This window comes from Vanacampus margaritifer, chromosome 2, assembly GCF_051991255.1.
Source record: "Vanacampus margaritifer isolate UIUO_Vmar chromosome 2, RoL_Vmar_1.0, whole genome shotgun sequence".
Lineage (NCBI taxonomy): Eukaryota > Metazoa > Chordata > Actinopteri > Syngnathiformes > Syngnathidae > Vanacampus > Vanacampus margaritifer.
Window position 1 is genome coordinate 43,075,492 of NC_135433.1, and position 13,473 is coordinate 43,088,964.

The 13,473-nt window shown below is 40.4% G+C and overlaps 1 protein-coding gene and 1 long non-coding RNA gene across 2 annotated transcripts in view; one reads left to right on the top strand and one right to left on the bottom strand.

Moving 5' to 3' along the window:
- The first annotated feature begins 432 nt into the window (after positions 1-432).
- Positions 433-13,473, top strand: part of arhgap21b (Rho GTPase activating protein 21b) — a 44,478-nt gene continuing 31,437 nt past the window's right edge. The window contains exons 1-2 of the mRNA XM_077557269.1: positions 433-649; positions 1,414-1,612. Of these exons, the coding sequence (XP_077413395.1) occupies positions 1,544-1,612 (69 nt within the window). The 5' untranslated portion in view covers positions 433-649; positions 1,414-1,543. The remainder of the gene's footprint in view (positions 650-1,413; positions 1,613-13,473) is intronic.
- Positions 1,255-5,282, bottom strand: LOC144043534 (uncharacterized). Its single transcript, XR_013291121.1, has 2 exons — positions 5,196-5,282; positions 1,255-1,605 (listed from the first exon to the last, which is right to left on the bottom strand). It is a non-coding gene; the product is annotated as an uncharacterized LOC144043534 (long non-coding RNA).

Consider the following 13,473-nt stretch of genomic DNA (forward strand, 5'->3'; position numbering starts at 1 on the left):
CAGCTTCGTGATGAAGTGGAGTATAGTGTGTGCGTGATAGGAGCACTTACATCGCCTGCCCAGACTATTAGGCGAACGGTATGAATCCACATTCCTCATGCACTGCCATCCACAATCCACATGCCATCCAGGATCGACCTCACATTGAACCACAACACGTGATCCCGATTCCAGGCTCCTTTTTTAAATTTAACAACATTGCGAGATTGATTGGGTGATTTATTTACATCGACAAATGCTTTTGGTGGCGCTAGATAAACCATTCCACCTCTCGTTGGGTTAATTAAACTCCTATGGAAGTTTGTACACAAGCTTCTGGCAGCGTTGCGGCTACATTGTGTAAAGTCACGCGTGATTGGTCGGATCAAATGCAAGGCCGCCTATGATTGGCTGATCGTGTCCTGTTGACCGAAGGTGGACTCCCAGGGAGTTGGGAACGCTCGAAGCGAGAAAGAAAGAAAATCCAACCACAGAAACTACACCATGCGCCTCCCCCGTGTGAGAGACACCGTTCGCACTCCAAATAAGTGACATGTCAACGTCTACCCTCACAGGAGCCCGTTTGCTATGGTTTTATTGGACTTACTCGCTTTTATCGACTACCGCCGCCGCTGTTGCTCGCCGGGAACGACGCCCCGCAACTACTCAGGTAACTTTGTTTCAACTGCAACCGTTAGCATGGATGCTAACCAGCTAGCAGCCGCTCGCCATAGTTAAGTTTCATTGTCACCTTTTACAACTTTAACCCACCGCGCAAGTCGCCACCTAACGACTAGCCATTCGGGTACTTTTGGGGGATACATACTGCGAGTTTTATAGTATAAATAAGTTAACAAAAGACTGATTAATCGGGGTAGTTCGCGTGAGAGCAACTCGAGACGTTCAGTGCGTCGAAATGGAACAATAAAAAAAAACATCGTTAAATCGCGAAACCAAATGCGATTATTATGGCGACGTGGTATGTAATATAAATGCACATGAACGTAAGAGATCAGGAAAAACCTCCTATTTCGAGGCAGCAAATTTGTTCGACACATTTCTCCCATGGCTCACTTGTTGCTGGTCATTGATGATGCGGCGTCGACGGTCCACACGTTGTTGCATCGGACCCATGACAACAAACCCGGGCCACTTGTCCATGTGCTTTGTTGGTCACATTACAAACCTCCACTAAATGGCAAAATTTAACCCAGCCAAGCCGACTGGAGTAGCATCTGTCTATAAATTTGATCAGGAAGTGCTGCTTAATTGTGATCACTTTTCCCAGCATCACCACGTTTTATTTAAGGAAACACAAGGCAAGGAAAGCATACTTGAGAATACAGAGAATCGTGTGAACAATGTAATGAGTTATTTTGCCCTTCTTCAAAATACATAAACATAAAACAAGTTTTTTTGCTCCCTCTCTTCTAGATGGATTAAGTAATCCAGCAAGGATAAAGGCATACATTTGAAGGCGTGGAAGACAGATTCTCGCTTTCCACCAGAAGGCACCTTTGTCGATGTGGCTGTTCACTGGCTAGAGGATTTTAAATCGAGTGGAATGATGGCATCACGTTGGACTCGTGATGATAATCTTGAGCCTCAACCATCCAGATCATCGTTCTGTGAGGTATGCAAATAGAGATCAATTATTTATTTTTAGATTGTGAGCATCAATGTTTTTTTTAAGGGGGGGGTAGGGGGCTGCAGCTGATTCAGGGTTTCTAGAGTCATCCCTCTGTTGAGTCCGGTGTGGGGGTGGAGTTATGAGGGCTTGACACTTTGGCCCAGCTGTTTGTGCTTGTAACAACTCCTGTTGGATTGTGTTTCTCTTTTTTCCACCATTTATGTGTTTTTAGGAACCGGGATCATGTGCATTGTGCGATGCAAAAAAGGTTGAATCAAATCGGAGTTTAAAATAAAAATAATGGAATGGATGTTTGTTATTATGTTATAAGAATTTGTGGGCAGAGTTGTTCCAATTTGCTCACCTGATGAAATTGCGGCAGATTATTTTTTATTTTCTTTCTTTCAAAAGTGCCGGCTTTGCGCTGAAAAATCTGTTTTTGTAGATGCAAACAATGACAGTCTAACAAGGATGTTGCTATAGACTAGAGTGTTACTGAATTATGCATCTTTCCATGCCCTTGGATGCTTGTTACAGTACTGCATGTAAAAGGGACACTTACAGAAGCATCTATAAAAACCAACATACAAATTCACAATACATTGCAAATCGGCTCCTATGCCCAGAAAGCTTGTGTAGGGAGGAAAAAAAGATATATCCACCAAAAATTCCAATGTATGACAGACAATCAAGCCACCAAAAAATCAAGTCGACAAACCCCAGGAGGGAACAGTATGACAAAACGTCTCGCTTGCTGAGCAGCATCGTGTAAGAGTTCAAAGAGCGACAGGTTACCAAATGTGACAGACACATTTAAACGACATACCTTCAAAGAGACGAGGAGGAGTGTGCATTAACTCTTTCACTGCCAAACGTTTTCAGAAAACGGGATGTCGCCAGTGCCAGCCGATTTAAGCATTTTGACTGATCTTTCAAGGTCCACAGAAAATGTTGTGTTTGGACTATGGAAACACACATACTACCAAATGAAAGATTGAACTCTCATCTTTCATCAGAAAAAAAAGCTTGTTTCTACCTTATTCCGTTCTTCAGTAATCAACAATAGAAAATGGTTACTTTCACCGAAATGCTCTGTTTTGAAACAAAAAACGGAGAAAAAGGGCTTTTTGTGAAACGATGTTATTTCATGCACTCTAGTGAATTGTACACTTCTTTTTGTCCATGAATGATGCCACAAACACCTAAATAGTGCTTTACTTCTGTAAAACGCTTTCACCAACAATGAAAAAGTGTTTTTTGATTGCAAAATACGTTTATTTCCATTCAAAAAGTGTAACAAAACAATTTCGCAAACTATTTACAAATGTGTGCAACTGTGGTACTATTTACAATTATGTGGATGTTTCAAATACAGTTTTTCTTTTTATAACGCTCTCCTGCATGCAAGGAGATGCCGCTGGACTCGCACAAGTTTACTTTCACTATGTCCGTTTCGCGTGCAAACGTTACACGTTACACTTTCCTTTTTTTCCGGGGAATAAGTAGCAGACTGTACACACTCCTCCGATGAATATGCATTGGACTTGGGGCACTCTTCGTCGTCCGATCGAACGTCCGCCTGTGCGTGCTCGATTGTGCTCCGCGTTTATGACGCCGTCATAGCCGCCGCATCAGCGGTTCCAATTTCGCCTTCAAGCTCGGATTCACCTTCATCATCATCGATGATGATCATCGTCGTCATCAATGTGCTCTTTTAGCGTTGGTCGATCCCTTTCGTCTTGTAAGTGTAGAGAGCTGCTTTCCAAACGGGCACCACTTCCTCCTCAGCCATCTAGCTTCCCCCCCCACGTCTTCTACTGCCGCGTCAATGCTTTCCATCCACGGAGTCATCATCATCATCATCATCATCGATGATGATCATCGTTGTCATCAATGTGCACTTTTAGCTTTGGTCGATGCTTTTATCTTTGAAATAAAACGGCTCGGGCGTGAACTCCTCGCAAACGGTCGCCATTTTTCCTTTGTTTTCCATTCTGATCTCCTGCTCGACGCTCTAGCTCCGCCTCTACTGACACCCACCCGATCTTGTCAAAAGACAGTCATCGCTGCCCTCTAGGGGCCAAAAATAGTCCTTAGGCACAACAGACCTAATTGAAACTTTCAACAGAGATGCGGAAGGCTTCCCCCCACCCGTTTAAAAAAAAATAATTTAAAAAATGGATGACGTCTTTTGACGTCATTGGCAGTGCTCCGTAGATTTTTATTGACGTCTTTAAACGTCAGTGGCAGTGAAAGAGTTAAATTGTGACAAACAAACTTGTTCTCTACTGTTTGCACTTGACGAGGTAATAGTGCTGTTTGTAAATTAACGTAGTCACGCACTCACCCACCAACTACGCATTTGTATGAACTTGTCATTTAAATTTCGACGTTCGTCGAGGGGAAAAGGGAGTGCGCTGGCGACGTGTGTGTGTGTGTGGGGTGGGGTGTAACTATATTTTTCTATAAGAACTAGAGGTCTCTTCCGCACTGCTGGCCAATGGAATCGAACGTCCGCACGGGGCGGCCATCTTGCCACAGTAACCTTTCTCCGCCTCTCTCATTCATTATTATGTGCTTTTATCGTACGTGGTCTTTTAAATAACTCAAAATAGCGTTTTACCAAAAATCAACTGATTATTGAGCAGTTTAAGCGTAGTTATTATACTACATACTTGGTAATAATTAATCATTCATATGGTTAATAAATATGCATCCAGAATTATTACTACTTTATTAAAGTTTGTGAGAAAGCAAACCGTGTGTAAATCCGTCAATTTCGAAGGGAGATAACAGCGTTTACGTTTGTTCCGATCACTCACCTTCGCTCAGTCAATACAACAGACCAGACTGCCTGCTTGTGACAAGATGGCCGCCCCGTGCGGACGTTGGATTCTGCGCCGTAAGACATCTAGTCTTTATAGATAACTATGTAACAATCAAACGCACTCAGGCACTTGTGCTATTTTCGAGTGGACCTGCTGGCCTGTTTATTCAACACAACTGTTTGTTGAACTTCAAAAGGCTTGTCTTGGACTGCTGCAGAATCAAAAGCACTGCACAAGCTCGTCAGGGAATGTGTACTGTATGTAGCTAGCTGCGTTGGGCATAATTGTTTGGAAAAACGCATTAACCAGTGTTTAGGTAGTTACATTTCCCCAAAAACATCTGCGTGACTGATAGGGCTGGGTTTAAAATATGGAATCGATATTGCTTTTCATAGCCCAATATCGATTCATAAAACCATGTATCGATACTTTTAATACGTCTTTTCCCAGTAAATTAATGTGCCCGAGACGAGCACGTACTTGTTCAAAATCTTGTGTGAGCGTTGTTCAAATGTGCCCTTCTGTTATTCAGAGTACCCCAAAAGGAGCCCAGTGCTTACAAAGAAAGGAAACAGCTCAAGCGCGAGCTGCTCGGAGCTGCTGATTGCTATATAACTTTAAAAATGGGCTGCGTTTTAATGCAAGCGGATCGCATCGCGGGTTTCCCTCTCGAAAAATACACACATGCAAACACACACTCTTTAGACAGATGCACTATGGAAAACCTTTTCTTTTTGCAGTAGTTTTAAATGGCTTACCTTAACTAAAATTCTGCGTCACGTTGGAGCCAAAAGTAGAACCCTGATCGTTACCCATACTACACTATAACTTACACAAGACTACGGACTACTTCTTCTACTTCCATTTGATGGTTGTCAAATACTTTTGGTTCATTAGCGCCCCCTTCTTTAGCATAGATACCTATGGCTTGAAGAAGGCCACTGGCGGTAATGCATGACTTCTTCTTCTTTCATATCGCGGTTGGCACGTACTTTTGGTGCATTACTACTGCCACATTATTAAACGGAGTGCATGCATGTGGCAGTAATTAAATTGTATATTAAATGAAAGAAAAGGCACAAATACCCCCCAAAAGAATTAAAGTAAGAAATCGGACATAAAAACACAAACTGTCGATGCATAATTATGCACTACTCTTATGTCAATTTTTTTAAATTTATTTATTAACCACTGGAACCTTAGCATAAATACCGTCACAGAAATGTGAATGTCGTGATTTGCCAGAGTGTTTTTCCCACTTTCTTTACATAGCGCTGTAGTTGTAATTGATTTCAATTATTATTTATTGTTTTGATCAGGTCATGTTCAATAAAATATATGATTAATGCAACTGCATTGGTCTCAATTATAAATGTAAATATTTATATTTTTTACTAATGCTCCAAGTAAGAGAGAGAAGTTTCTAATATTTGCAACATTAGTACTTCTGACAATGTCTTCCAAATAAAAGTAAAATCGGTACTGCATGAAATCCTTAACTGAATTGAAAATCAATGTGAATCAAATCGAATTGGGCCCTTTTGAATCGAATCGATTTTGGAAAATTTGACTGATTTATTTGCAAATATCACGTTATAAAATGGAGACACATGGCTAATAAGGCAAAGCAGCCAATAAATGCACATAATTGTTTTTATGGCTAAATTTAGCCGTTGCGGATTATAATCAGGTGTACATGTAGTCTACTCAGAATCAGGTGACTCGACTTGTTGCCATAAAAATGTGAGTCAGGACATCACTACTTGTGGGTTAGGCGTTTTATAACAGTTGTTCTGTACTTGAATTGTTTTTAGAATCTGGATGGCGGTCTGTGAGCCAATGTACCCTCCTCTGCGCTCCACAGTCACACCAGACAATAATGAATATAAATAACAATAAAAACAGAATTATAATAAAGATTTTTGCATTGGCTCTGTCAGTACTCTTTGCAGGGATGCGTTACCTTGCTACAACATCATATGTGTCTAGTATCAAGGTGGGCTAGAACGCCCCCTCCCACTAATCAACCAGATATTACAGCAATTAGATGATAACAGGCTCCCTGTTATTAGATTTCCTTTTGAATATTGTTATAATTATGTTTTGGGGAGGCATTTGGCGCCGAATATCCTTTCACACAGGTTTTAACTGTGAGAGTAACACTGACAATCAGGCAGACTTTTATAGTCACAGCAAAGCCATGAAAAATGAATACATTGTCTGCTTATCTGTGTTATCAAGAGCCAGCTACATATCCTCTTAACCTCTCGCATGATTAAAATTAAGGAAGTCTGCACCGATCACAACAAGCTTGCGCATGATTGGTGGCGTGATGGGAGGTTTGTGGAAATCCCACTTTTAATGAGGCTGCCCAACCAGCCAATTCATGTGTTAATGTTGTGTAGGAAACCCCCTGGAGTCTCCGGCTCTTGGTTGTGGTTATTTTGTCATTTAACAACATTGCTCGATACCCCATTGACACGTACTCTACTGTATGTATGTGAAAGCGTATTGTTGACCATTTGGATACACACTATAAACCTACATTAAAATTATAAACAGTATACACTTGATTTTCCTTACCATAGAATGTATAACAAATAATTTACAGTATATTCTGTGTTCTTCTCAAGACTTTCTTTATTTCAACAGTATTTCTTGGAAAAGTATTGATTTCATCTTTGGCTTTATCTATTGGGTTTGTTTAGTTTCTCTTGCACAGTTGAATTCTCCCATTCAGCGCATGCTGTTGTTTTTTTTTCTATCTCAACTTGGATTCCTCTGGTCACATATTGCGTGAACCAATCAATCTGCTTTTATCTGTGAAATGTCTGTGGTAACATTTTCCTGATTACTTGAGGCTCCAGTATGCATGTAGTCGCGTTGGATGATCGATTCGGGTTTGTTGCTATTTTCGGAGGCTTGTGGCGTGTTTTTAATGATTCACGTCACCTGCACGCTAGCTAGCTATGTCCCATCAGAGGAGCGAGGGGAAATGGGAGCGGTGTGAAATAGATGATTGTTTTGGATAATGAAGCATGATCCATATTTAGCGCTGCAGGGGGCTATGGACAAACTGAGCCACCCCCGCTCCCCCCCGCCCTTATGGGCTTTGCCTCATTAAAGGGCAGTGTTTATCTCATTTGGAGCGGCTGCCTTTCACAGAAGCCTCTGCGCAGGCATCACATGGCTAAGTGATGGCAATCGGAAGGGAAAATTGAGCCACAATTGGATAGAAGAAGTCTGTTACTTCCTGTTGCCTTATGGTAGTGTCTGCCATGTCTCAGGGGGTGAGGTGGAGTGTGTGGGGGGTGCACAGTATAGGTTATGTGATTCAGCTGTCCTTTAGTGCAATGAAAACATCCACTCCTTTGCTATTGGAAAATGACTCACGTATTTCCTTCGAGGTAATATGCGCATAAAACAGAACTAACGGTCAGTATAATCTCGCCTTCTTTTGGCGGAACATTTACTTACACATATTCTGTATATGATGTAACCACCTGTTAAGCAGCATACATGTCGATTTTCAGATTTTTAGGCTTTTTAGAGCAGCATGGTGACTCTCACAGGTTGATATTTGTCAGGAGAAAATTACGACAACAAATTAATAAAAAAAATAATTTTCTTTTATTTTTTCGTCCCCTAACGCTTACAACAAAGATATGAATTAACAGCAGAGATGAATTATGTTGGAATAATTAGTTTTACAGTCACATCGTGAAACCATTTTATTAACCATACAGGCAATGTTTTAAGACGCATAGCTATATTAATCGCTATTATAAATAACAGCATTAGATAGCTTTTTAAAGACTCTCCTAAACTTCAATGATAATTGAGGAGGGATAATAAGCTGATGTCATGTGCCTCAGGCATGTTTTCTTTTTTTGCTTGCGAACATCACATGACCAAACCCAGAAAACAGGTGAGCCGTGACGCTTGTTACCTGAACCCTTAGGCACTGTGATGTCATTTTCAGTCAACAGCAAGTGGCAAAACATTTGGATTTTGCTGCTTAATTCATATTCCACAAACGCAATATTAATCAGAATGCCGTGTTTAGACTAGTTGGCCACATTGAACATATTATGCTGTCAAGAACATATTTGACTTGACTTCCCCTTTAATGGGACTCATATGCAAATCACTGGCCGCAAAAGATCCAAATCAAAGTTAAGGGGTAAATTATAGCTTCAACTGAAAGTCAGATCAAGCCATCGGGAATGGGAGCACACAAAAAGAAAACTAAACTTCACAGCCACACTTTTACTCAGAACATCAAATACTGTATATACTTTTGGCTGTTCAAACAATTCTGCCATACTTGGAAATTTGTGTTTTCAATGTTGCCGTCCTGAAAAAAGCAAATCTGCCCACAAGGACTCTATAGTGTCGTATGCACATTACAATGGGACGGCCAGGGCCTTCCATCAGCTCCCATGTCATTAGCCGAGACTTTTCACAGCAAAGTGTGCACTTTGGATGGAGTGTGGTGTAGAATCTAGCAGCCCACAGACGGGCGAGTTCTCTCACATTTCAGGTCTGTTTACTTGACTCTTTTTCAGAGCTATGTCATGCGGTGCTGGTAAAATGTGTTTTGGTGATGTCAGTTATAGGTTTTAAACACACAGGCCACAGGTGGGGTGTTGTAATATTTGTTATTAATACGTGGAAATTCACGTTTCCTTTTCAGTGTGCGTATTAGGGCTGGAACGGTTTTTAAAATTATATTAATTAAAGCCGATCGGTTTAATAGTTTTGGTTTGGTCTGTCTACGCTCCATTTGGTCCCTTCACGCAACTTTTTTTTTTAAATCCCAGCTCATGAACCAAACTTTTTTTTTAATCCCACTTTATGAGCGCTAATTCAACGTGGCACTTACTAAGAGCAGTGAGGCTCAGTTCACACTTGACTTTCTGTAAGCAGAAGACCTCTCTTACCTTCATTTCAACTCAACTACACAATGTAGGCAAGTCATTATTCCACGTGTCATACACAATCACGATGTCACAATAAAACTAAAATCACCACATTACACAGGGATGTGATTTTTCCGCTAATTCGCGGAATTCCGCTTTTTTTATCCCCCCCCACCCCCCCCCAAAAAAAAAAATTGTGTATGCACATGACTCCGACAGATAACGTCTTCTGCTATAACAAAGACATTTGTGGTATGCTCTAATATGAGTTACTTTTCATTTGGTCATGATACAATTATTTGTTCATGAAATTTGAACTCTTCAACATTATTTATGTGTTAACTTAGTAATCACATTAGTTAGATATGATGATATTCTCAGTGATAGTTTTTAAAAGCAAAGGCAGGCCAATGTTTTTGAATGTGACTGATTTTGAGTTGACTAAAACTGCCATTTTATATGGGATAGTTCAATATGCATTGAAAATGTATGCTGTTGTTTTGTCTATTTCTTTGTCATGTGAGTGCATTGAAAGTACTTAAAAACACGGAAAACCCATGAGCTCTGGGGGGCTACGTCCCCCCTTGTCCCCCCACCAGCGGCCCCCAGACCCCCGGCTAAATTTTCAGATAATTTCACTTTGGTCAAATCACATCCCTGATTACAGCGACCTTGATAGCATCACTAATAACTAATAAAACAACTAGACAACTAACTAAAAAAATAATTAAGACAGAACATGCACTTTAAAACGCTGTTTCAATCCTTAGCGCCGCAAAGCGTGCTGGGAGCGCCTTCAGACTCGCAGCGACACTCGATACATCAATGTGGCAGCGACCATGGTTACGATGGCGTCCATGTTTACGGCGCGCATCATATCCTTCTAGCGATGGGACAGCCAATCATATTGCAGGGCGGGTAAAGCCTTCTCGGGTTTCATGATGACTACTGGCGTTAGCTTCCTAGCATCGCTACCGAGTATTTAATCCAAAGCAAGCTTTCTGGAACATAAAACGGACCTCAGAATTACAACTAGCTGGAAATGGCTATGTTCATGACTACGGGAGCTTAGTTTAACCTGAGGATAATTGAGGCTCGCGTATTCACCATTTGAACCGACGTCACGTGATCACGTGACTGCCCTATGACGGACGGCGGAAGGAAATGATTGTTGAATGGAAGTGGACGTGACCCGGAGCGACTTAGTGACTGTCATTTTACAAATGATAAGTTATTATTGCCCATAGAGCCATGGAATCTACTACTTCAACCGAAGTTCGCCTGTCAGTCGAAGTTGCACATTTTGTCAGGACCCATAGAGCGCGATATTTGCTTAGTTAGTTAGTTGGAGATCACTAGTTTGAAAACAGCCCTTTTCCTTTTGTTGCTTGCTGTTTTTACCAAGTTAATCAAATCGCCGACTTTGCCGAAATTCACAACGCACGACCTATATCATTATGTAGTCAATGCCGTCTCTTCTCCTTACACCGGGGCTGATTTAAAAGCTTGTCGCTGGCTGAGTCTCTGGAATGAGATTCTACGCTCACACCGGGGGACAATATACCTCGTAATGCAAAGGTAAAACATGTTTATCATGCTAACTGACTTAATTTTACATAGTCCGTTCTATATTGAAACGCTGTGATGATGTTATGTTACTATGTTTACTAGCATGGAACAAAAGAATATGGTAGTGGCAAACTATGCAGTAATTTCATGAATATGATTCCGGCCGGCTCCAGAGTGAAAAACTCCAAGCACAAAGACGAAATCCTTCATTATTAAACAGTTAAATACACTTAATAGTTTTGAAGAAGGTGCATTTTAAAACTAAGCTGTGTGTTCGTGCAGTTGGAATGGACGCTAACTATCTGGCTCGTTAATGTGATTTGAAACACGTAATTCGACACCTCTGTTACAATCTTTGTCAGAGTGTATGTTTACCAGTAACATGTATAAAGATTTATCTACTAATTACAACATTTATCTACTAACCTTGCAAAAAATTATCACAGCAAATCCGTGAATACTTTGTGGGCTGCCAGTCCTTTCTGTTGATTGCTGCTATCAATCGACGTCTTTTGTCTTCATTAGTAGGTATGCAATAAAAAGCAACATTCGGTTTACTCCCTTGTCATTCTGTACAACCGACCGCACGACAAGATATGACCTTTTTATAAGATAATCAATTAGATAAAGGACTTGACGCTGTACGAAATTCAGTGGTTACAATACAGGCAAGTGGCTCTTTTGTCGTCCAGCGTCCCGGAGGGGGGCGTTCCCATGAGGGCTGTGACGTCACGTGCAAAAGATCAATAACAAGCAGCTAGCCGACGCCCGCCCCGTCGTCCTCGATGCACATTCCCACGGACTTCCGACATCAGATTGGGTTAATGAGGCTTGGAAGGCAAATGTTGACCGCACCGCAAATCCCCTTAAAATAAAGGTGGAGGTCTGCAATTAAAGCACATCTTGTCCGTTTCATTTGTAATCCAGTGTGGTGGTGTTAAAGAATGTGAATGAAGGGATGACTAAAAGGTTCCGTAGAGCTCATTCACACATCACGTAGAGATAGTAATAATACATGAGATAATCATTACTCTATCCATATTAGATATGAATTAGGACACATCTTTGTCTTATGCCAATCAAATAAGACTTATTTAGTTATTGTTAGTTTTTTTGTATGAATAGCAACAGATGGACACACATAAATTGATTTTACCATTTGCCATCCAATTAAGAAGTTATTTTTTATGCCTTCCACTAGCATAAATAAAATAATAATAATTTAAATGATAATACAATAATAATAAGAATAATAATAGTAATTATCTGTGAATACTGAATAATATACACATTTTAACTCCAAGACAAAATAAATTTTTCTAAAACTGAAAACCGAACTTAACCGAAAACTGTCAGCACAAAACGAAAAACTGAACAGTGGATTTTGTGAACCGCACGCATGGATCTTGACTCTTTAAAAGGGTAGCAGTTGATGGAGTTTACTAAATGTCACCCAAAAAAGAATTAAATTGTTTATGTCTGCACGTCCCTTGAATTGGCTATTTGGACTGAGTATATAATATATAAACAATAATAAGGTCATTAGGTTAAGTTCACCACAAAAAATATTCGACACAAAAATGTCTGCCTCAAAACTATAATAAAAAATTTTAATACCATGTTTGCGATGCTCAGAACCGTTTAAGCCGTTCCATGTCCGAGCAACTGATGGAATAAATGATAGGATATTCAATTGGAATAAGATTAGTTTGTGACAGGCTGAAACGTCATTGTAATGTTGGAGTGTGTCGTACTCAGGTTATGATGATTGTGTACTATGATGTGACTAGAGCTGACAAAATTAATAGATTAATCGACAAGTAATCGATTATCAAATTAATCAACAACTACTCTAATAATCGAGTAATAATTTGGAGCCATTTTTTTTATTCAAAATGGTCCAAAGTCCTTCATGAAAGCAGACATATTATCTTCTCTGTTTAATCAAAATAAGACATTTGTAAACATCTGTTTTTACTTTGGAAAACAATGTCCGAACCAGTACCATATTACCACATCAATCAATCCCCCAACCCCTATTTTTTAATCACAATACGAATACGAAGTACGAAATAAACACCAATCACTGATTAATAAACAATAATCAAGGAAAATGCTTTTGTAATACACCTCAAAGTAGAGAAATGTCTGGGATTCATTGAGCTGGAATGTCACAGCAGTATTAACTATATGCATGTGGCAAATGGCAATGATAACACTGCTCGGCATGTGCATGTCAAGAGGAGCCCCACCCGGTCTGCCGTCCACATTCAAAGATCAGAAGGGTCGAAAATGACCACATGCGCTTCCTGCAAAATCGGATCCTGGGAGTCATTTGCCGGCATCTCAACCATCCAGAGTTGATCTATTGTCATCCAACCAGAAGTGCCTCTCTGGCTGCGGATTAGAAGATGTTTCCGTGGCACGAAAGATTCCAGAGCTCAAACGATCCGACTTCTACTTGAAGCACTGTAATCTTAAAACAAACTGAGTGAACATAGTAAAACAGTACAACCGGTTCTGCTAGTTTCATCAGAAACACTGG